At 43.6% G+C, this 25,544-nt stretch overlaps 1 protein-coding gene across 1 annotated transcript; it reads right to left on the bottom strand.

The window, feature by feature from the left end:
• Positions 1-564: 564 nt before the first annotated feature.
• LOC133748622 (vomeronasal type-1 receptor 1-like) lies at positions 565-1,488 on the bottom strand. The gene has a single exon (XM_062177558.1). The coding sequence runs from the start codon at positions 1,486-1,488 to the stop codon at positions 565-567; it is 924 nt and encodes a 307-aa protein (XP_062033542.1).
• Between the last annotated feature and the right edge of the window lie 24,056 nt (positions 1,489-25,544).

Below are 25,544 nucleotides of genomic sequence, written 5' to 3'. Positions count from 1 at the left end.
GCCAATGTCTCGTGTTACCTTTCCTTCCAGCGCTGGGGCTCAAATTCTGTGGCTGGGCTTCTGTGGCTGGGCTAGCTGTTTTCACGACTCTCGCGGCTCCCGTGTCTGGGACGCGGCTCGGTGCGGGTCAGCGTGGCTCGGCGCGGCTAGGTGCGGCTTGGCACGGCTCAGCAGAGCTCGGCGCGGCAGTGGGCCACCTTGCTCTCCCCGTAGGTTCTCAGTGTCACATCCACTAGATCCGGAAGAGTTTCCTCTGCAGTTTTTTTCTGAGTCTCTTCCTGAGGGTACAGTAACTCCACTTTTGTTAAACTTTCTTTTCCCGAATTGTTGATGCGCATCCTCACTCTTCCGCCTTCCTGGCTCCCCTAAACGAGTCTTTGTTTAATTATGTGTACAAGGCTCATTTTTCCTCCATTGCAACACTCGTGTAGTGATATGAGGACATGACTGCCCTTCTTGAGATGGTGACACACATTCCTGATATATGCAGTCCTCTGATGAACAGACACTGGAACAAATATTTGAACACCCAGGAGAGAACAGACTCACAGCACTGCAAGCAGATTAGGAAGCACTTCTCCCCGCCCTGCAGCCAGAACACAACCGAGAGACTCTGGTGTCACTGATGATGAGCACAAAGGGGCTGAACGCTGGGAAACACGATGCCACAAGCACGGAGGTGTTCACCATCCACTGGCCTTGATTTGTAACCAGTGTCATCCACAGTGTCAGCGTGATATATATTGAATAAAAGGTGACGAAGAAACTCACCAGGATTAGAATGGTGTTAGTGGCTCTGACCTCATGGGAAGGCCTGGAAGAGAGTCGGTGCCTGTGAATATGTTGGACTCTCTGTTTATGTCTGCACAGGATAAAGATGGTTGAGCTGCTGGCCCAGATCATGAAGCCCAAACTTATGAGGTCAGGAGAAAAATACAGGATTGTATAAAATGAATCTAAAAGATCTCCACTTAAATGCCAAGAACAGTACCCATAATTATTTTCTATACTGGTATTTTTGATATTCAATGGACCACTCACTATTATAGGAAGACATGAATTTACCAAAATATGCAGAATCCAGCAGAAGAAACAGAAGAAGCCAAGGAACTTTAGGGACCTTATCTTAAGCTCCATCCATCTCCAAATACTGGGGTCAAGTTTAATGGCCTGGAAACCATTGAAAAGGCAGATGGTACTCAAGGACACTCCTGTTGCCACTCTAGAAATAAAGAAGATAATTTTACATCCAATATCGTCCAGGAAATAATTCCATCCGAAAGCCGCCAAGGTCTGGGGGATACCTTTAGAGATAAGAACAATGGAATTGGCCAAGACCAGTTGATTGAGAAATAAATCTGTGGGCCTCAAGTGATGTCGAGTTAGCAGAGTGAAGTTATAAAGACAAAGGAGGGAGGAATTTCCCACAAGGCCAATCCCTGTCTGAGTGAGGAAGATAATCCCAATATCCAGGCTGGCAGAACACATCACAGCAACCGCTAGAGGGCACAGGTTGCAGCTGAAGTGAGAATGAATGAACAACCAAACAAATGCCAACGTGTCTCACTTTTCTCTACATTCTACTTTAAATGGACAACGCTTCCGTTCATGCATCCCAGGAAACTCAATGAAGACTGAATTCTAAATAGCCTCAGTCTCTACCTACAGTTGAAGGGGTGATGGGCAACTGCCCCACAGTTTCTCTGAAGCTGCAGAGAGGAGTTGGGCAGATCTCTGTGCTTGGACATGGACTTTTCTCTATGATACATTCTTACACAAAAAGCCAAGACACAGAATGAGTGTAGCATATGTCTCATCTGAAAAACCTCAACTTGAGGATCAAAACACAGGGGCAGAGCTGGAACAGTAGTGAAGGATAAGAAACTAAAATAGGCTTTATGAAGTAATCTAATTTGTAGTTTGACTTGTACAAGTAACAATATTTCACATAACTACTGAAAAACAATAGTAGATACTGGGTATCACTACCCGTAACATTGATAATTAAAAGAAAATTTAGCTTGATTATCACCATGGTGTTCTTAGTGCACATAAAAGAAGTCGTTCAAATGACTTGAAAACACAGAAACACACATGAAAACAAAAATAGCTGGAGGGAAATATTAAGCTGCTTTTCAGATCATATTTGCACAATATACTGCATTAAGAATTTGAAATATATCAAAATATATTAGTGTAATTGGTAAGGAAGACTTTTAGCATAAGGCAAAAAATATGTATCTCTGTGTATGAATATAAAATCTACACAGCTCAAAGCAATACAATTCTTGGCAGAATTACAGACTTTAAAACACACATGTATTTCTCATTTCCCTTCCATGAACAGTCATTGTCAACAGCCCCTTATCCTTGAGCATCAAGTCACAAGACTGAGATTTCAAAAGGTAATTTCTCAAAGAAAGCCAAACGTCTTGAAGATAAATGAGGCTGCTGGGTGTGGGGCAGGAAACATCCAAATGTCCCCAATGCTGCTTGTCAAACAAGAAAGCTAGGATGGTCCAGATACCCTGGTTTTTGCGAGGAGGAAACATAACTTGAAAAGGAATCTTTTGCAAAATATTGGTACAAATGGAGTGCAAAAGGAATAGTTACATCCATGACTTGAACCTCAACAAATATGTTAAACATCTTCAAGATTATATCAAAATATGATGTTTTCCTGTGGAAGATGTCAGGGAACCAACTCATGATGACATCCAGCAAGGGCTCACTGCCCGACACTCAGAGGAGCCATTTACTATGGCACTTGCTTTGAGGAAAACAACAACACTAAAAAGGCTTTATTGTTGAAGTCAGCCAGCAAGGAGAAGGTGAAGCGAAGCTTAGCTCTCTCTCTCTCTCACCTGGGGTATGGGACAGGTTTATGGGATGGGAAAGAGGGCAGTCGCTGGGGAGTACTGGTGTGGCAAGTTCTGATTGGAGACCTTTAGCACAGGAACCAGGTCCTGGTCAGTGGCTTCCCCGTTTTCTGAGCCTTCAGGTTCCCGTCATGCTCTGGCCTGCTTGGTCCTGCTGCGGAGGAAACAATGGTCAAGACCTCCTCCTCTGCACCTGAGCTGTTGCATCTGTAGGCAAGAGGCCGTCACCTAGCAAGTGCCTTACCCACAATTAAACCTGCCTCAGGGACACTGCCCCCACCCCCGGGTGTTTCCAATCCACATGATTGATGCTAATCAGTGGGGATCTCAGGGTTCGGTTAGAACCAGGCAGAGTTTGCCTGCCAGCGTAATTATTCTGAAAACTGATTTTGAAAAGAGGAAAGTGCCAATCATTTTCTGTTGTGTTTTTCATACAGACTGTATTATTTTTATTGTGTAAGCAAAACACAATGATGGATGGTACTGGTTTTGGAAGAATTTCCCTAAGTCAGGAGGTAACAGCATTAGAGGTCTCAGACCTAAGTTCGACCATCAGTGACCATGGAAACCTTCATGCACTTCACAACTGGGGATGTGGCAACAAAGAGATACTCACCCAAAGAAAACAGTTCCTTTGAAATGTGCCATGAAACTATTTGGAGATTGAGCCAAAAGCCTAAAGGTAAATTTCTAGCACTCATTCTAAAAAGAGAGATAAGTAACACATGGGGCATAGACAGTAAAATCGGCAAATTTCCCCAATAAAAAATACTGGGTGCAATTCATAATTAGGCTGGGATGAAATCCTAACTAATTCTAGACCAAATCTTCAGCATGAGAATTATTCTTATTGAAGATTGAAATTTATATGAGAGGAGCCAACGCTGTGGTGCAGCAGGTTAAAGCCCCATCCTGCATTGCAGCCATCCACATGGGCGCCGTTTCAAGTCCCAGCTGCTCCACTTCAAATCCAGCTCTCTGCTATAGCCTGGGAAAGCAGTGGAAGGTGATCCAAGTCTTGGGTCCCTGCATCCACGTGGGAGACCTGGAAAAAAACTCCTGGCTCCTGGCTTCGGATCAGATCAGCACTGGCCATTGCAACAATATGGGGAGTATGGGGCCGGCTCTGCAGCACAGTAGGTTAACCTTCTGCCTGCGCGCCGGCATCCCATATGGGTGTTGGTTCTAGTCCTGGCTGCCCCTCTTCCGATCCAGCTCTCTGCTGTGGCCTGCGAATGCAGTAGAGGATGGCCCAGGATCTTGGGCCCCTGCACCCACATAGGAAAACCAGAAAAAGCTCATGGCTTCAGATAGGTGCAGCTCTGGCCGTCGCGCCCATCTGGGGAGTGAGCCAATGGAGTGAAGACCTTTCTCTCTGTCTCTACCTCTCACTGTCTGTAACTCTACCTCTCAAATAAAGAAATAAAATCTTAAAAAAAAAACCAATATGGGTAGTAAACCAGCTGATGGAAGACCTCTCTCTGTAACTGTTTCAAATAAATAAAATAAATCTCTCTATAAAATTACATGAGGGAAACTTCTATAAGACAAAGTTACCAACAACAAAATGAAAAAGAAACACAGTGGAAAGTTAAATGTATAGAAGATAAAATAGGAGACCATAACACTTTCAGTGGCATTGCTAATCAAAGTGGAAATAAGGCTGGAAATGAATTTGAATAACAATTCTTACCAGAAGAAAATCATAAATCCAATCACAGCAAAAGTTCAGACAGTGCTAACCAAATGAATGATGATTTTCTGAGTTTCAAATAGCACACATCATATATAACACTTGCTGAATTTTAATTAAAGGGTCATTTCTACTGAGATTAATAAGGCACCCTCTATCTTGTGTGTTGTGTGTGTATAAAATAAGTCAACAAATGTAAGTTACTATTTAAAGTTCCTTAGGTGTCCATGATATGGAATGATATTTGAAATCTATTTTGGTAGGAGAATATGTATTATATGTGTATAATATCCTAAATTTATTTTCTCACATATTTTTGTCACAGTTGCATTATTTTAAATTTGACAGGTAGAGTTAAGACAGTGAGAGAGAGAGACAGAGAGAGCGGTCTTCCATTGGTTCACTCGCCAAATGGTTGCAACGGCCGGAGCTGCGCCGATCTGAAGCCAGGAGCTGGTTTCTCATGCGGGTGCAGGGGCCCAAGCACTTGGGCCATCCTCCACTGCCTTTCCAGGCCACAGCAGAGAGCTGGACTGGAATAGGAGCAACCGGGACTAGAACCTGGCACGCATATGGGATGCCGGCACCCCAGGAAGAGGGTGAACCAAGTGAGCCATGGCACCGGCCCCCAACAGTCGCATTTCAAAGTACTTAACTATGTGTGCCATACATCCACTGTTTTAATTGTATTATGGCTGTGAGCACCAACGAAAAATCCAGCCCATCTGAGCAACAGGACTCCAAGGTGAGCACAAGGTTCCGCTAACAACTGCCCCTCACCGTGCACACACACCTGCCAGCGAGCTTCACGAAGGGAATGTGGAGAGGAGGGAAGACAGCAAGTTGGTCAGGCAGAAGTGAGGTATGAGAGGTCTTTCCCAAGGTTTGTGAATGCAGGAAGCATGGAAAGGCCTCACCCTGTGAGATTCTGTCACCCCAAGGGGAGGGGAGAGGGGCGGGAGGGGAGGAGGGTGGCAGAGTGCGCATCTCAACTTTGGGTGCCTGTGGACAGAGTCACATTTTTCATTGAAATGTATCATTTTAAAAAGACCAGAGAAGGTTGAAAAGGCTGATTTACAGTCACGGGTGAGCAAACCAAGGAGGGGGAGGGGAAGCCCAGGCATGATGAGGACCAGAAATTGTGACTTGAGTTACACAATGACGGGTAGTGCAGGGGATTCAGGTTCCTTACAGAGCCAGGTGCATAACAGGAACCTGTGGCTCTTACGTTGTGGTGAGTTTTATCATGCAGGCCTGTGAACACCCACAGGCATTCACAAGGCGAGGAAGGCACACAATTTCCCTGACCCTTGGGCATCTGTGGAGACACTGGGGTGACCTCAGCCCACACGTCTCACCTCCTGAGAAGGATTTACAGCTGCCCGTCAAACAGTCTCTGGCAGCAACTTTAACGCTCGTTTCATTTTAGGTTTGATTAAACAAAACATGCTGTAGGCGACCGAAGTAACTGAGTAGAAAGAAAACACAAGGCACTATCAAAATAGGTTTCAAGCCATGATAATAATTAAATTTTGAGACCTTAAAGCTCTTGGTTGATCTTTTACTAAGGACAGAAATTTCAGGCATCATTACAGACTCCACGTAGTCCAACATGCACTTCCTCACTACCATGACAGAAGAAAGCAAAAGCCAATGCACACACGAGCACCTGTCTCTCAGACACCAGGCACCTGCTCAGCAGCCTGGGCTTATCTTCTGTCTCACTGCTCGGCCCACGTCCGCAGAGTGAAGCCTTGTGAGCAAGTGCTGTGGCAGGCAGCGTGTTTAGGCAGGGAGGAGTAAGGCTGGCTTCGGCGACAGCAGGAGCGAGGGGGAAAGAAGAGAGGTGTAGCAGCCCCTGTGCAGGGAAGTAGGCGGCAGTATGCCAAGGGATCACCAAAAGACATTGCTGACTTGATCAGTTTATAGCATATATATGTGACAATGCATTGCACTGTATGCTCTAAAGCGATACAAGTATTGCATGTTCATGAAAATTTTAAAAATACAATAGAAAAATCTTTCCTGAAAATATATGCATATATATGAAGGGGTATCCAAAAATTCATAGAACATTCTATTACTAAAAAACTGCATGGATTTAAATAAGTTGCACCACAATAAACTTCTAATTCCATTTCCCCATGAACTTTTTGAAGTACCCTCATATGCACATGTATGTGTGTTCCTAGATTTATGTTCCAATCCCAGAAAAAGAATTATTTTCCGTGTGTCTTACTGGGTTTTCTGAGGTGAAGGCCTTCTCAGAATACAACAGTCCTCTGAAACGAATCACCACTTACCTGGCTGCCATGGCTGTCAGGACCACAGTGTGCAGGTGTGGAAAGAGGGCTCTGGACCTGAGATAAGCATGTGGGGCTCCATGATCTCATCTTCTTGCTGGGAAGTGATTATCATTTCACCCAGCAGTGCGGTGACAGTGTCTGCATGGGGAATGGAAATTACCTGTGAAAAACATTTGTGAATTGTGCAGATCCATTAAAGATATTATTAATAAAGCACGAGATGTCACAGACGGACGGGCGAGACCTCACATTTGAAATAGGCAATAATCCCAGTGGAAGCTGAGTGGAGACACTGAGCCCTAGCAAGCAGGAGAGGAAGGTGAGCACGTGTTCTGCTGGAGTTTTAATCGCCTTGTTGGTTTTGGCTGCAGAGATGATTACTTTTATTCCTACGGGTTCTGAAACTGAATGTGTGCAGTACAGGAATAAAATTGGGAAGAGCCGTCGGAGTGGGCCAAATAGATGGGAATTTGACTGGGACACGTCTATTCAGTACTTTAAGAACTATCTGTTTTATAAATTATGGTCAGGCGCTTTTCTGAGTACCTGGGATATGACAGGACATGTATGTATTGACATTAAAACAGTTTTGCATCCACAGACTTTCTACTCTGGTTGAGGGAAACAGAACATAAGGGATACACCCAAATTAGAAAGTTATACATGATCCTAACCATATGGGTTTTTAAAGATTCAGTTTTAACCTAATGGGTCTGTGAAGATTTATTTATTTGTAAAGCAGTGAGAGAGAGAGAGAAAGAGCGAGAGAGAGAGAGAGAAAAGAGAGAGAGAGAAGAGAGAGAGGGAGAGAGGGAGAGGGAGAGAGGGAGAGAGGGAGAGAGAGAGGGAGAGAGAGAGAGAAACTGAGAAACTTCCATCCACTGGCTCACTTCCCAAATACCTGCTAACAGCCAGACATCAACCAGGACAGGCCAGGGTCAGGGGTCAGGAGCTTTGTCTGGGTCTCCCCAAGGGTGCAGAGTCCCAGATGCCTGCACCATCATCTGCTGCCACAGGAATATTGGCAGCAGCTAGGTCAGAAGCGGGGAGTAGCTGGGACTCCACTCCAGGCATCCTCCCCAGGACGCAGGCATCACACATGGCAACTTAACCTTCCGCAGCACAACACCTGCCTACGGGAAAGAGCCAAGAGCAGAATTGGAGTTCAGGAAAACGTAAGAATAGGGATGGTTACTAACCTGAACAGTTCAGTTGTTCATGGTAGAGCTCATACTGATTCTTTTTTTTTTTTTTGACAGGTGGAGTGGATAGTGAGAGAGAGACAGAGAGAAAGGTCTCCTTTTTGCCATTGGTTCACCCTCCAATGGCCGCTGCGGCCGGCGCATTGCGCTGATCCGAAGCCAGGAGCCAGGTGCTTCTCCTGGTCTCCCATGCAGGTGCAGGGCCCAACGACTTGGGCCATCCTCCACTGTCTTCCCAGGCCATAGCAGAGAGCTGGCCTGGAAGAGGGACAACCGGGATAGAATCTGGTGCCCCAACCGGGACTAGAACCCAGTGTGCCGGCGCCTCAACGTGGAGGATTAACCTGTTAAGCCATGGCACCAGCCGAGCTCATACTGATTCTATTTTAAAATGCTTTAATGAGATGAAGAAAAAAGACTGATACTTTCCCATCCATATGCATGCATTTTTTCATACTGAATAGCCATAATAGCCTATGCTCAAGGACATTCAGTGGAACTTCTTCTTTCACCATTGAACTTAGGGGAAATGTTTACATTATATTGTATGTATTGTAGCTCTTTTTGTAGAAACTTATTAGAAGTTCAAGGAGGATCCCTTCTATTTCTGCTCTTAAAAATGTGAAGGGGCTGGCGCTGTGGCACAGCGGGTTAATGCCCTGGCCTGAAGTGCTGGCATCCCATATTGGCACTGGTTCCAGTCCCGGCTGCTCCTCTTCCGATCCAGCTCTCTGCTCTGGCCTGGGAAAGCAGGAAAAGATGGCAAGTCCTTGGGCTGCACCGGTGTGGGAGACCCAGAGGAGGCTCCTGGCTCCTGGCTTTGGATCGGCACAGCTCCTGCTGTTATGGCCAATTGGGGAGTGAACCAGCAGATGGAAGACTTCTCTCTCTCTCTGCCTCTCCACACTCTGTGTAACTCTGACTTTCAAATAAATAAATAAATCTTTCTTAAAAATGTGAAGAGTAGATGCAATTACATCAATTTGTTTTATTAATTTAGTTGATTATATGATAGATCTTATTTTCTAACAAGTGAAACACATCAATTTTCATTTTTTGTCAATTTTATTTCAGACTTACAGAAAAAATGCAGTAGGAACAATACACATGTCAATATTCAATTTTGCAATTTCTAATCTTTTTATCCATTTACTTTATCATTCTTTACCTCTATTTTCTTCACATATATATAAAACATATACTTAAAATATAATTGTATATAAACAATTTGAGTGGAGTTTAGAAATGTAGCAGTGCATATTTAAAAGCATAATTCTTAACATAGAGATGTTTTCATATATAATCATAGTCCTACTATAAAGACCAGGAATTTCAATATTTGCACAATACTATTATTAAACAGCATATTATAACGCACTACCACAATCTGTCCCAATGGTACCCTTCAATATTTCTCTTGTGCAGATCCAAGGCAAATTAACATATTTCACTTAGTTTCCATGTCTCTTTAGATCGTTTTCTTTTAAGGTTTTATTTATTCATTTGAGAGGTAGAGTTACAGACAGTGAGAAGGAGAGAGAGAGAGATGGTCTTCCATCCATTGGTTCACTCCCCAAGTAGGCGCAATGGCTGGAGCTCTGCCGATCCTAAGCCAGTAACCAGGAGCCAGGAACCAGGTGCTTCCTCCTGGTCTCCCATGAGGGTGCAGGGCCCAAGCACTTGGGCCATCCTCCACTGCCTTCCCGGGCCACGGCAGAGAGCTGGACTGGAAGAGGAGCAGCTGGGACTAGAACTGGTGCCCATATGGGATGCTGGCGCCACAGGCAGCAGATTAACATACTGTGCCATGGTGGTGGCCCCTCTTTAGATCTTTAATAAAGTAACTCCTAAGCTTTTTATTGAATTCCTTGAAATTATCATTTGTTTAAGATTGTGGCCAATTTTTTTGTAAAATTTCTATGTTGCCAAAAGACTAAACTTTTGAATATTTTTTTTGACAGGCAGAGTGGATAGTGACAGAGAGACAGAGAGAAAGGTCTTCTTTTTTGCCGTTGGTTCACCCTCCAATGGCTGCTGCAGCTAGCGCATTGTGCTGATCTGCAGCCAGGAGCCAGGTGCTTCCCCTGGTCTCCCATGTGGGTGCAGGGCCCAAGCACTTGGGCCATCCTCCACTGCCTTCCCGGGCCATAGCAGAGAGCTGGCCTGGAAGAGGGGCAACCGGGATAGAATCCAGCACCCCAACCGGAACTAGAACCCGGTGTGCCCGCACCGTAAGGTGGAGGATTAGCCTGTTAAGCCACAGCGCCAGCCTAAACTTCTGAATATTTTTTCAGGGAAGCCACAGGAGGGATATCCCATCTTCCTTGGGGCATTGTCTTTAGGTAGCACAATGCTCTAGTTTTTTCAGTATTGGGTATGTTAGTTTTTATTATTTTAATGTTGTCAGATGTCCTGTCTTCAAACCTACTGTTTTTCCTTTATATTTAGTTAATACTCAGGAGATATTCTAAGTTATGTAAATATATTGTCTTTAACTCACAGTTTTAGGAACCACGGATGATTTGCTAACTCGCTGTGTTCTTATGAGGTGACATTGCACTTGGGGTAGACTTCCTATCCCCCACTATTCCTCCTTTCTTTTTTTCTCGCTTTCACTCATGTATCCGTATCAACAAGGATTCACAGATTCTAAAACTTCTCATTGGGTTATAATCTGGAGTTCTGAAGTTGTCATTATTTACTCTGATACAACATCAGAATAAAGCTAATGAGAGCTTCTTCAATCTGGTTTCCTTTTCCCGCGGCCCTGTTACCATGTCAACACTGTTCCCTGGGAACTTCTTTCTGGTACAACAAGGCACTCCAGAATCCTTTCCTTGAACAAGAATCAGCTCTTTCACAAACAAGTTTTGCTTCCTTTTGTTCCAATCATTAGATGGGCTTTGGCTACTGGTATGCCAGTGCTTCAAGACCATGTCAGAACACAGTGAAATTTGGTCATAAGTGATATCCATGCCGTAATATTAGGCAAAGCCCTCAACCAGACTCCAGTGTAAGTAACATTTGCATTCAGGGAAATGAACAAACTTTATTTATACTAGAAGAGTTTGGCAAATGCATTTATCAATGTAACCTACATGCTGCAAAAGAGCTAGAAGAACTCCATGACTCCATGATGCCATACATTCCCACTTGTCCTTTTCCAGGAGATTTCCCCATAAGGTGACAACTACTGTTCTGCTAGCTTAAATCACAGTTTTGGCTTTTGGCTTGTTCTATAAGCTCATAGGAAAGTATAATCTGTCTCCTTTGTAATCCCAGGATTCTAATTTTAGAAGGGATTGAGTGATGGCACCATGAAATTAACATCATTGAAATCGCTTGTTGCTGAGATTTGCTGAGTGCAGGGAAACAGCGCCACACAGGAAGCATGAGACTTTGCTTAGGAGGCAGAAGCAGGAGGAGGGGAGGGCTAGACCAACATATTTGTATGCTCTCTGGCAGGCTTTGGGTTGTAGGGATGACCTCTTGTTGTCTGGTATTTGGTGCTGGCATGACAGGTGCAGCAGAAATGCTGCTTGATGTGCAAGATTTGGGTAACGAGATGGGTGGGGTCACAGTCCTGGATCTGGGGTCTTCACATGAAAGGCGGACTCTAGGGAAGCTCCCAGCACTCCTTGGAATTAGTTAGCTATGGGTGGTCACCAGCTTTCTAAAATGCTAAACATCATCACATGCAGAAAACAAGAATCATCAGAGCTGTTTGATGTCTGGCTTTTCTTATTCCTGATGTTAATCAAGATGATGTGTCAATAATTCATACCTTTTATCAATTAATAGTTTCTACTTTTTATGTTTATGTATTATTGAAAGGCAGAGTTATGGGTGGGGTGGAGATGTGAGAGTGAAAGAGAGAAAGAGAGACAGACTGGGTGACATAATGATGTGGTGGAGCAACCATTATATAGCTAAGATGTTAACTGCCTAACAGGTGTCCTCAGATGAGCCATGTCTCAGTGAGGCAACCGTCTTTTACCCAATCTTTCTCTAGTTGTCCTTCTTTGTCACTCTTTGTAGAGCTGTGTATTATAAATTTCCCAGGGCTTGGTTAGCTGTCATCACTAGGGAATGTGCTGTCTGTTGTCTTGGCCACTTCCTGGAGGAAAGGAGTTTCATTTGTTCTCTGGGACCCTCTCCCATCTATTCCCTACTCTAACCACTAAAGGAGCTCTTTGGAGATGTTCAGGTCCATGATAAAAGTCCTTTGTCCCTGTAGTCTGGTAATACTTCAGTGACCAAGTCAGAACTGTTCCTTCCATGTTGGCATTAACATTATGAATATTTCAAGCCATATCTAAACAGCAGCACAGTGCTTCAGAAGACCATGTCAACAGCTCTTAGGTTAGCTTTCCAAGCTAGTGTAAATTGAACGGGTAGAGGGACAATAAGCCCAGGGGGTACAGCTTATTATTTACACTGAAAGCACAATCACACCAAGTCCCACATTACGTCACTGAACCAGAGGATCCAGATAAAGGTGGAATGCATGGTGGGTTGATCTACTGCGGTGGAACCACTGATAACCCCAGAAAATCTTTTTTAAAGATTTTAAAATTTTCAGATTTAAAAATCTGAAAAGGAATATCTGACAGAAGCATCCTGAGGCAGAAGAGTGTTGGCTGATGTTTGGAAAATAACTGTCCTCTCAAGGTGCTCAGGAGCAAGAACACATGTGTACTTCCCAAAAGACAAACAGGATCTATGCTCCAGAGTCTGGAGTGGGCCTTTCCCATGTGGAGACAAAGGACCAGAGGAGGAGTCACTAGTGATGGAAGTCTGATGACTCTGACAAAGAGAGGTGATGAGGAGGGTCCTGCTGCAGACTGGAGGCGCTGTGATATACGGGAGCAGCCTTCAATGAGGCTCTGTGTATAGCAAGAGGCTGCAGACGACTCTCAGACGGTGTCTGGACATATTGAATGGTGGCACACCAATTACCACATCATCTCATCCACATGAACTCCATCTTAATGTTGAACTACATGAGGATTTACCTCTGGTAGATCTATCCGTCCCATTTGTGAAAATAGAAGAAAAGTTTACTTCTGTTGTTTCCCAGTTAAGTATACTAATACAAGAGCTGCCATTGTCTGATCAATCTTTTTGACAAAATAACTAAAGGGTTAGCTGAAGCAATCTGATTAAGAATTAAGTCTGTGGGTCTACCTTTGAGCCCAATGACAGCATGATATTTGACAGAGACAACTGTGCAAAATGTGAATCCTCACTTAATGTAGAAGGAAGAGTTCATACACTTAATGGCTGTTCATTTCATAGGAAACTGAACTTAATTTGCTTAACTTTAGCTATTATTTTTCACCCACAATAAAATCTCTGTTTTGCCTATTATAATATATAAAGGATGCCCACAGGTGTGTAACAGCAGCATCCCCTCCTGTGTCCAGGCTGTACCACATCACCTCATGCTGTTCTCAGAAAAGTGGTTGTGAGAGTTGAAAAGCCTGCTCAGACAGGTAGATCTTTAATTATACCATGAAAACCTAGTGCTGTGTGTTGGACTGTGAAGGAGGTTTAGGTAAAATGTACATGATGCCTGAGTTAGACTCAACAGACCAGAACAAACCACGATGGAATTATTCTGCTGTTTCTCATTCCTGCTGAAGCTATCTTACAAAAATAGACTATTCTATGCCCAACAGAGTGGCATTCTATTTCAAGATGGGAAGCTGGGGACCAGCACTGCAACACAAGGAGTAAAGACACCTCCTGCAGTGCCAGCATCCCATATGGGCACCAGTTCGGGTCTCAGCTCCTCCACTTCTGATCCAGCTCTCTGCTGTGGCCTGGGAAAACAGATGGCCCAGGTCCTTGGGCCCCTGCTCCTACATTGGATTGGCTCAGCTCTGGCCATAGCAGCCATCTGGGGAGTGAACCAGCAGAAGGAAGACCTCTCTCTTTCTGCCTCCACCTCTCTCTAACTCCATCTTTCAAGTAAATAAACAAATCTTTTTTTAAAAGCAATTAGATTTTTTAAATGAATTGGTTGAAATCTTAAACTTACAAATTTGTTAAAACTTAGTTGTTTAATATTTTAAATAAATGATATACTGATATGATTCTGGGTAATTATTGCTTTCTCAACACCATCTATAATTCTTTACTTTTCTTCCTGATATACTTTTTTATCAACAAAATATCAATTAGTGTACAGCACATTAATGACAGAGATCCTACATGATTTTTTTTAAAAAATTGATTAATTGATGGCGCCGCGGCTCACTTGGCTAATCCTCCGCATTGCAGCTCCAGCACATCGGGACTAGTCCCGGTCGGGGCACTGGATTCTGTCCCGGTTGCCCCTCTTCCAGCCCAGCTCTCTGCTGTGGCCAGGGAGTGTAGTGGAGGATGGCCCAGGTGCTTGGGCCCTGCACCACATGGGAGACCAGGAGAAGCACCTGGCTCCTGCCATTGGATCAGCAAGGTGCGCCGGTCACAGCGTGTCAACCGCAGTGGCCATTGGAGGGTGAACCAACGGCAAAGGAAGACCTGTCTCTCTGTCTCTCTCTCTCTCTCACTGTCCACTCTGCCTGTCAAAAAAAATTGATTAATTTTCTATGTAATTTCCAATTTAACACCAGGGTTTTTTTTTTTCATTTTCAATTATCTTTATATACAGAAGATTGATTCAGTATATACTAAGTAAAGATTTCATCAGTTTGCACCCACACTTAGACACAAAATGTAAAAATACTGTTTCAGTACTAGCTATATCATTACTTCACATTGGACAACCCATTAAGGACTGATCCCACATGGGATGTAAGTACACAGTGAATCTTGATGTTGATTTAACAATTTAACACTCTTGTTTATAGCATCAGTAATCTCCCCAGGCTCTAGTCATGGGTTGCTGAGGCTATGGAAGCCTTTAGGGTTCGCCGACTTCGATCTTATTCTGACAGGGTCATAGTCAAAGTGGAAGTTCTCTCCTCCCTTCAGAGAAAGGTACCTCCTACCTTGATGGCCCTGTTCTTTCCACTGGGATCACACTCGCTGAGATCCTTCATTTAGGTCTTCTTCTTCCTCCTCCTCTTCTTCTTCTTCTCCTTCTCCTCCTCCTCCTCATCCTCATCCTCCTCCTCCTCCTTCTTCTTCTTCTTTTCCAGAGTGTCTTGGCTTTCCATGCCTACAATACTCTCATAGGCTCTTCAGCCAGATCCAAATGCCTTAAGGGCTGATCCTGAGGCCAGAGTGCTATTTAGGACATCTACCATTCTATGAGTCTGCTGTGTCTCCCCCTTCCCATGTTGGATCCTTCTCTCACTTTTTGGCTTTATCAGTTAGTATTAGCAGACACTAGTCTTATTTTTGTGATCCCTTTGACTCTTAAATCTTTTTTTTTTTGGACAGGCAGAGTGGATAGTGAGAGAGAGAAATGGCTTCTGCTGCTGGTGCATCTCGCTGATCTGAAGCCAGGAGCCAGGTGCTTCTCCTGGTCTCCCATGCGGGTGCAGGGCCCAAGGACTTGGGCCATCCTCCACTGCCTTCCCGGGCCATAGCAGAGAGCTGGCCTGGAAGTGGGGCAACCGGGATAGAATCCAGCACCCCAACTGGGACTAGAACCCGGTGTGCCGGCGCTGCAAGGTGGAGGATTAGCCTGTTAAGCCACGGCGCCAGCCTAACTCTTAAATCTATCAGTGTGATCAATTGTGAACTGAAATTGATCACCTGGACTAGTGAGATGGCATTGGTACATGCCACCTTGATGGGATTGAATTGGAATCCCCTGGCACGATTCTAACTCCACCATTTGGGGCAATTCCGATTTTGCATATCCCAAATTGTACATCTCCTCCCTTCCTTTTTCTCACTCTTATATTTAACCGGGATCACTTTTCAGTTAAGATTTAAACACCTAAGAATAATTGTGTGTTAATTACAGAGTTCAACCACTAGTACTAGAACAAAACAAAAATACTAAGATGGATAAAGTATTACATTGTACATCTACAGTCAGCACAAGATCTGATCAAGTCACTGTTTCTCATAGTGTCCATTTCACTTCCACAGGTTTCCCCTTTGGTGCTCACTTAGTTGTCACCAATCAGGGAAAACAAATGATATTTGTCTCTTTGGGACTGGCTTAATTCACTCAGCATGATGTTTTCCAGATTGCTCCATCTTGTTGCAAAAGACCGGGTTTCATTGTTTTTGACTGCTGTATAGTATTCTATAGAGTACATGTCCCATAGTTTCTTTATCCAGTCGACTGTTGATGGGCATTTGGGTTGGTTCCAGGTCTTAGCTATTGTGAATTGAGCAGCAATAAACATTAATGTGCAGATGGCTTTTTTGTTTGCCAATTTAATTTCCTTTGGGTAAATTCCAAGGAGTGGGATGGCTGGGTTGAATGGTAGGGTTATATTCAGGTTTCTGAGGAATCTCCAGACTGACTTCCATAGTGGATTAACCAGTTTGCATTCCCACCAACAGTGGGTTAGTGTCCCTTTTTCCCCACATCCTCACCAGCATCTGTTGTTGGTGGATTTCTGAATGTGAGCCATTCTAACCGGGGTGAGGTGAAACCTCATTGTGGTTTTGATTTGCATTTCTCTGATGGCTAGTGATCTTGAACATTTTTACATGTGTCTGTTGGCCATTTGGATTTCCTCTTTGGAAAGATGTCTGTTGAGGTCTTTGGCCCATCTCGTAAGTGGGTTGTTTGTTTTGATGTTGTGGAGTTTCTTGATTTCTTTGTAGATTCTGGTTATCAACCCTTTATCTGTTGCATAGTTTGCAAATATTTTTTCCCATTCTGTCGGTTTCCTATTCACTTTCCTGCCTGTTTCTTTTGCAGTACAGAAACTTCTCAGCTTGATGCGATCCCAATAGTTAATTTTTGCTTTGACTGCCTGTGCTCCTGGGGTATTTTCCAAGAAGTCTTTGCCTGTAGCTATATCTTGCAGGGTTTCTCCAATGCTCTCTAACAATTTTATGATTTTAGGTCATAGATTTAAGTCTTTAATCCATGTTGAGTGAATTTTTGTGTAAGGTGAAAATGTAGGGGTCTTGCTTCATGATTCTGTATGTGGAAATCCAGTTTTCCCAGCACCATTTATTGAATAGACTGTCCTTTCTCCAGGGATTGGTTTTGGATCCTTGATCAAATATGAGTTGGCTGTAGATGTTTGGGTTGATTTCTGGTGTTTCTATTCTGTTCCATTGGTCTATCCATCTGTTTCTGTACCAGTACCATGCTGTTTTGATAACAACTGCCCTGTAGTATGTCCTGAGATCTGGTATTGTGATGCCTCCAGCTTTGTTTTTGTTGTACAAGATTGCTTTAGCTATTCGAGGTCTCCTGTGTCTCCATATGAATTTCCGCATCATGTTTTCCAGATATGAGAAGAATGTCTTTGGTATTTTGATTGCTATTGCATTGAATGTATAAATTGCTTTTGGGAGAATGGACATTTTGATGATGTTGATTCTTCCAATCCATAAGCATTGAAGACTTTTCCATTTTTTGGTATCCTCTTCTATTTCTTTCTTTAAGGTTTTGTAATTTTCACCGTAGAGATCTTTAATGTCCTTGGTTAAGTTTATTCCAAGGTATTCGATTGTTTTTGTAGCTATTGTGAATGGGATTGATCTTAGAAGTTCTTCCTCAGCCGTGGCATTGCTTGTGTATACAAATGCTGTTGATTTTTGTGGATTGATTTTATATCCTGCTACTTTGCCAAACTCTTCGATGAGTTCCAATAGTCTCTTAGTAGAGTTCTTTGGGTCCCCTAAATAAAGAATCATATCATCTGCAAAGAGGGATAGTTTGAGTTCTTCCTTCCCAATTTGTATCCCTTTAATTTCTTTTTCTTGCCTAATAGCTCTGGCTAAGACTTCCAGAACTATATTGAGGAGCAGTGGTGAGAGTGGGCATCCCTGTCTGGTACCAGATCTCAGGGGAAATGCTTCCAACTTTTCCCCATTCAATAGGATGTTGGCCGTGGGTTTTTCATAAATTGCTTTGTACTGAGGAATGTTCCTTCTATACCCAGTTTGCTTAGGGTTTTCATCATGAAAGAGTGTTGTATTTTATCAAATGCTTTGTCTGCGTCTATTGAGAGAATCATATGGTTTTTCTTCTGCAGTCTGTTAATGTGATGTATCACGTTGATTGTTTTGCGAACATTGAACCATCCCTGCATACCAGGGATAAATCCCACTTGGTCTGGGTGGATGATCTTTCTAATGTCATGTTGCATTCTATTGGCCAGAATTTTATTGAGTATTTTTGCATCTATGTTCATCAGGGATATTGGTCTGTAATTCTCTTTCAATGCTGCATCTTTTCCTTGCTTAGGAATTAAGGTGATGCTGGCTTCATAGAAAGAATTTGGGAGGTTTCCTTCTTTTTCGATTGTTTTGAATAGTTTGAGAAGAATTGGAGTTAGTTCTTCTCTAAATGCCTTGTAGAATTCAGCAGTGAATCCATTTGGTCCTGGGCTTTTCTTTGTTGGGAGTGCCTTTATTACTGTTTCAATTTCTGTGTCAGTTATGGGTCTGTTTAGGTTTTCTATGTCTTCCTGGTTCAATTTAGGTAGGTTGTATGTGTCCAAGAATCTGTCCATTTCTGATAGATTTCCCTGTTTCCTAGCATACAAGCCCTGGTAGTAATTTCAGATGATTCTTTCTATTTCTGTGGTGTCTGTTGTTACGTTTCCTTTTTCATCTCTGATTATATTGCTTTGGGTCTTTTCTCTCCTTTTGTTAGTTAGTTGGGCCAATGGGGTGTCAATTTTGTTTATTTTTTCAAAAAACCAGCTCCTCGTTTGGCTGATTTTTGGTAATGTTTTTTTGGATTCAATCCTGTTGATTTCTTCTCTAATTTTAATCATTTCTCTTCTCCTACTAGCTTTGGGTCTGGTTTGCTGCTGACTTTCTAGATCCTTGAGATGATCTGAAAGCTCATTTATTTGGTGCCTTTCCAATTTCTTGATGTAGGCACCGATTGATATAAACTTTCCTCTTAACACTGCTTTTGTTGTATCCCATAGGTTTTGGTATGATGTGCTGTTAACCTCATTTACTTCCAGAAAATTTTTGATTTCTCTTTTAATTTCTTCTATGACCCATTGTTCATTCAGGAGCATGTTGTTCAATCTCCATGTGTTTGCACGTGCTCTAGGGATTCCTGTGTTGCTAATTTCCAATTTCATTCCTTTGTGGTCTGAGAAGCTGCGTGGTATGATTCTAATTCTTTTGAATTTTCTGAGACTTGCTTTATGGCCTAGTATGTGGTCAATCCTAGAGAAGGTTCCATGTACTGCTGAGAAGAATGTAAATTCTTTCTGTGTAGGATGAAAAGTTCTGTAGATATCTGTTAGGTCCATTTGAGCTATAGTGTCATTCAAATCTGCTGTCTCCTTGTTGGTCTTCTGTCCTGATGATCTGTCTATCTCTGAGAGTGGAGCATTGAAGTCCCCCAGTACTATTGTATTGGGGTCTAAGTCTCCCTTTAAGTCCCTTAACAAGTCTTTTAAATAAACCGGTGCCCTGTAATTAGGTGCATATACATTGATAATCATTATATCTTCCTGTTGAATGGATCCCTTAATCATTATATAGTGCCCCTCTTTGTCTCTCCTAATAGTTTTTGTGGTAAAATTTATGTTATCTGATATTAAGATGGCTACGCCTGCTCTTTTTTCATTTCTGTTGGCATGGTATATCTTTTTCCAGCCTTTCACTTTCAGTCTGTGTGCATCTTTGTTGGAAAGATGTGTTTCTTATAAGCAGCAAATAGATGGGTTTTGTTCCTTAACCCAATCATCCAGTCGGTGTCTATTAACTGGATTGTTCAGGCCTTTAACGTTTAATGTGACTATCAATAAGTAGTAACTTTGCCCTATCATTTTTGGGTTTCCTGTGATCTTTTGCTGTGAGGTTTCCTTCCTTTACCTTCTTTCATATTGGTGACCGTGTTTCTGTGTTTCTGCATGTATCACATCTTTAAGCATCTTTTGCAGGGCTGGACGAGTGGCGACAAATTCTTTCAAATTCTGTCTGCTGAGAAAGGTCTTTCTTTCACCTTCATTCACAAATGAGAGCTTTGCAGGATATAATATTCTGGGCTGGCAGTTTTTCTCTCTTAGTACCTATATCTCCCCATTCCCTCCTAGCTTGTAGGGTTTCTGATGAGAAGTCAGCTGTGAGTCTAATTGGGGATCCTCTGAGAGTGGTCTGGCGTTTCTCTCTTGCACATTTTAAGATCTTTTCTCTATGTTTCACTTTGGTGAGTTTAGTTACAATGTGTCGTGGTGAGGATCTCTTTTGGTCATGTTTATTAGGGGTTCTATGAGCTTCCTGTACTAGGATGTCTCTGTCCTCCAAACCCGGGAAGTTCTCTGCATGTATCTCACTAAAAAGGCCTTCTAATCCTTTCTCCCTCTCCATGCCTTCAGGAACTCCTATGACCCGAATGTTAGGTTTTTTAATAGTATCCTGTAGATTCCCGACAATATTTTTTAGATTTCTAATTTCCTCTTCTTTTCTTTGTTTTGCCTGTTTCCTTTCCTGTTCTCTGTCTTCTAAGTCCGATGTTCTCTCTTCTGCTTCACCCATTCTGTATTTAAGACTCTCTAATGTGTTTGTCATTTGATCTATTGAATTCTTCATTTCATTATGGTTTCTTGTCACTATCACTGTTTCTTGTTCTACTAGTTGTTTCATTTCATTTTGATTCCTCCTTAATAGTTCGTTTTCGTGAGAGAGATTTTCTATCTTGTCCATCAAGGATTTCTGTAGTTCAAGAATTTGTTTTTGAGAGCTTCTTAATGATCTTACCAATTTTTTTTGAGATCTGCTTCTTGCATTTCTTCTCTCTCATCATCTTCATAATCTTGAATTGGGGTGTCTTTTTCATTTGGGGGCATCATAGTGTCTTTTTTGCTCTTGTTACCTTGGTTTCTACGTTTCTTTGTCATCTTGGAGGTGTGGCCAAAGAGCTCTGTTTGGTCTTCAGGGTTAAGGCCCAGGGTAACTCACCCAGATTGTTCTCTGGTTTGCTCTCTTGCTCTCTCTCTCTCTTTTTTTTTTTTAAAGACTCAGTTGGGAAGAAATTCCACACAGCTCACCAGGTTGCCTAGGCTAAGGAGTTTGTTTTACATATGTAAAATGGTGCCTGCTCTTTGTCTTGCTCCGCTTTGTAAGGTGAGTGCAGAGAGGCTAGTGTCCCTGCCGAAGGTTCCCCTTATTTATTCACTTATTTTTTTCTCTCCTCCAGTCAGCCTGGTGCAGTTTCCCCCCCATATGAGTACAGACCACGCTCTAACCTTCCCAGCCAATGTCTCGGGTTAACTTTGCTTCCAGCGCTGGGGCTCAAATTCTGCAGCTGGGCTTCTGTGGCTGGGCTCGCTGTTTTCCCCACTCTTGCAGCTCCCGTGGCTCCCGTGGCTGCTGCGGCTCCCGCAGCATGGCGCATCTCGGCGCGGCAGTGGGCCACCTTGCTCTCCCCGTAGGTCTTCTGTGTCACATCCACTAGATCCAGAAGAGTTTCCTCTGCAGTTTTTTTCTGAGTCTCTTCCTGAGGGTACAGTAACTCCACTTTTGTTAAACTTTCTTTTCCCGGACTGTTGGTGCACATCCTCACTCTTCTGCCATCTTGGCTCCGCCCTATTTTTCACATTTTTATGAAAGATTTATTTATTTATTTGAAAGTCAGAGTTACACAGAGTGCGGAGATGCAGATAGAGAGAGAGAGAGAGAGAGAGAGAGAGGTCTTCCATCTGCTGGTTCACTCCCCAATTGGTCATAACAGCAGGAGCTGTGCCGATCCAAAGCCAGGAGACAGGAGCCTCCTCTGGGTCTCCCACACTGGTGCAGCCCAAGGACTTGCCATCTTTTCCTGCTTTCCCAGGTCAGAGCAGAGAGCTGGATCGGAAGAGGAGCAGCCGGGACTGGAACCGGCGCCCATGTGGGATGCCAGCACTTCAGGCCAGTGTGTTAACCTGCTGTGCCACAGCGCCAGCCCCTTCACATTTTTAAGAGCAGAAATAGAAGGGATCCTCCTTGAACTTCTAATAAGTTTCTACAAAAAGAGCTACAATACATACAATATAATGTAAACATTTCCCCTAAGTTCAATGGTGAAAGAAGAAATTCCACTGAATGTCCTTGAGCATAGGCTATTACGGCTATTCAGGATGAAAAAATGCATGCATATGGATGGGAAAGTATCAGTCTTTTTTCTTCATCTCATTAAAGCAATTTAATATAGAATCAGTATGAACTCTACCATGAACAACTGAACTGTTCAGGTTAGTAACCATCCCTATTCTTACATTTTCCTGAACTCCAATTCTGCTCTTGGCTCTTTCCCGTAGGCAGGTGTTGTGCTGCGGAAGGTTAAGTTGCCATGTGTGATGCCTGCGTCCTGGGGAGGATGCCTGGAGTGGAGTCCCAGCTACTCCCCGCTTCTGACCTAGCTGCTGCCAATATTCCTGTGGCAGCAGATGATGGTGCAGGCATCTGGGACTCTGCACCCTTGGGGAGACCCAGACAAAGCTCCTGACCCCTGACCCTGGCCTGTCCTGGTTGATGTCTGGCTGTTAGCAGGTATTTGGGAAGTGAGCCAGTGGATGGAAGTTTCTCAGTTTCTCTCTCTCTCTCCCTCTCTCTCTCCCTCTCTCCCTCTCTCCCTCTCCCTCTCTCCCTCTCTCTCTTCTCTCTCTCTCTTTTCTCTCTCTCTCTCTCGCTCTTTCTCTCTCTCTCTCACTGCTTTACAAATAAATAAATCTTCACAGACCCATTAGGTTAAAACTGAATCTTTAAAAACCCATATGGTTAGGATCATGTATAACTTTCTAATTTGGGTGTATCCCTTATGTTCTGTTTCCCTCAACCAGAGTAGAAAGTCTGTGGATGCAAAACTGTTTTAATGTCAATACATACATGTCCTGTCATATCCCAGGTACTCAGAAAAGCGCCTGACCATAATTTATAAAACAGATAGTTCTTAAAGTACTGAATAGACGTGTCCCAGTCAAATTCCCATCTATTTGGCCCACTCCGACGGCTCTTCCCAATTTTATTCCTGTACTGCACACATTCAGTTTCAGAACCCGTAGGAATAAAAGTAATCATCTCTGCAGCCAAAACCAACAAGCCGATTAAAACTCCAGCAGAACACATGCTCACCTTCCTCTCCTGCTTGCTAGGGCTCAGTGTCTCCACTCAGCTTCCACTGGGATTATTGCCTATTTCAAATGTGAGGTCTCGCCCGTCCGTCTGTGACATCTCGTGCTTTATTAATAATATCTTTAATGGATCTGCACAATTCACAAATGTTTTTCACAGGTAATTTCCATTCCCCATGCAGACACTGTCACCGCACTGCTGGGTGAAATGATAATCACTTCCCAGCAAGAAGATGAGATCATGGAGCCCCACATGCTTATCTCAGGTCCAGAGCCCTCTTTCCACACCTGCACACTGTGGTCCTGACAGCCATGGCAGCCAGGTAAGTGGTGATTCGTTTCAGAGGACTGTTGTATTCTGAGAAGGCCTTCACCTCAGAAAACCCAGTAAGACACACGGAAAATAATTCTTTTTCTGGGATTGGAACATAAATCTAGGAACACACATACATGTGCATATGAGGGTACTTCAAAAAGTTCATGGGGAAATGGAATTAGAAGTTTATTGTGGTGCAACTTATTTAAATCCATGCAGTTTTTTAGTAATAGAATGTTCTATGAATTTTTGGATACCCCTTCATATATATGCATATATTTTCAGGAAAGATTTTTCTATTGTATTTTTAAAATTTTCATGAACATGCAATACTTGTATCGCTTTAGAGCATACAGTGCAATGCATTGTCACATATATATGCTATAAACTGATCAAGTCAGCAATGTCTTTTGGTGATCCCTTGGCATACTGCCGCCTACTTCCCTGCACAGGGGCTGCTACACCTCTCTTCTTTCCCCCTCGCTCCTGCTGTCGCCGAAGCCAGCCTTACTCCTCCCTGCCTAAACACGCTGCCTGCCACAGCACTTGCTCACAAGGCTTCACTCTGCGGACGTGGGCCGAGCAGTGAGACAGAAGATAAGCCCAGGCTGCTGAGCAGGTGCCTGGTGTCTGAGAGACAGGTGCTCGTGTGTGCATTGGCTTTTGCTTTCTTCTGTCATGGTAGTGAGGAAGTGCATGTTGGACTACATGGAGTCTGTAATGATGCCTGAAATTTCTGTCCTTAGTAAAAGATCAACCAAGAGCTTTAAGGTCTCAAAATTTAATTATTATCATGGCTTGAAACCTATTTTGATAGTGCCTTGTGTTTTCTTTCTACTCAGTTACTTCGGTCGCCTACAGCATGTTTTGTTTAATCAAACCTAAAATGAAACGAGCGTTAAAGTTGCTGCCAGAGACTGTTTGACGGGCAGCTGTAAATCCTTCTCAGGAGGTGAGACGTGTGGGCTGAGGTCACCCCAGTGTCTCCACAGATGCCCAAGGGTCAGGGAAATTGTGTGCCTTCCTCGCCTTGTGAATGCCTGTGGGTGTTCACAGGCCTGCATGATAAAACTCACCACAACGTAAGAGCCACAGGTTCCTGTTATGCACCTGGCTCTGTAAGGAACCTGAATCCCCTGCACTACCCATCATTGTGTAACTCAAGTCACAATTTCTGGTCCACATCATGCCTGGGCTTCCCCTCCCCCTCCTTGGTTTGCTCACCCGTGACTGTAAATCAGCCTTTTCAACCTTCTCTGGTCTTTTTAAAATGATACATTTCAATGAAACATGTGAGCCTGTCCACAGGCACCCAAAGTTGAGATGCGCACTCTGCCACCCTCCTCCCCTCCCGCCCCCCCTTCTCCTCCTGGGGTGACAGAATCTCACAGGGTGAGGCCTTTCCATGCTTCCTGCATTCACAAACCTTGGGAAAGACCTCTCATACCTCCCTTCTGCCTGACCAACTTGCTGCCTTCCCTCCTCTCCACATTCCCTTCGTGAAGCTCGCTGGCAGGTGTGTGTGCACGGTGAGGGGCAGTTGTTAGCGGAACCTTGTGCTCACCTTGGAGTCCTGTTGCTCAGATGGGCTGGATTTTTCGTTGGTGCTCACAGCCATAATACAATTAAAACAGTGGATGTATGGCACACATAGTTAAGTACTTTGAAATGGAACTGTTGGGGGCCAGTGCCATGGCTCACTTGGTTCACCCTCTTCCTGCAGTGCCGGCATCCCATATGGGTGCCAGGCTCTAGTCCCGGTTGCTCCTATTCCAGTCCAGCTCTCTGCTGTGGCCTGGGAAGGCAGTGGAGGATGGCCCAAGTGCTTGGGCCCCTGCACCCGCATGAGAAACCAGCTCCTGGCTTCAGATCGGCGCAGCTCCGGCCGTTGCAACCATTTGGCGAGTGAACCAATGGAAGACCGTTCTCTCTGTCTCTCTCTCTCACTGTCTTAACTCTACCTGTCAAATTA

Source organism: Lepus europaeus, chromosome 19 (assembly GCF_033115175.1).
Source record: "Lepus europaeus isolate LE1 chromosome 19, mLepTim1.pri, whole genome shotgun sequence".
In the NCBI taxonomy this organism is placed as follows: domain Eukaryota; kingdom Metazoa; phylum Chordata; class Mammalia; order Lagomorpha; family Leporidae; genus Lepus; species Lepus europaeus.
Note: the sequence above shows the minus strand (reverse complement) of the source record. Positions and strands in the feature narration are given on the sequence as shown.

Excerpts from the sequence above, each read along its gene's own strand:
- LOC133748622 (XM_062177558.1), bottom strand. The coding sequence starts at position 1,488 with ATGTGTTCTGCCAGCCTGGATATTGGGATTATCTTCCTCACTCAGACA.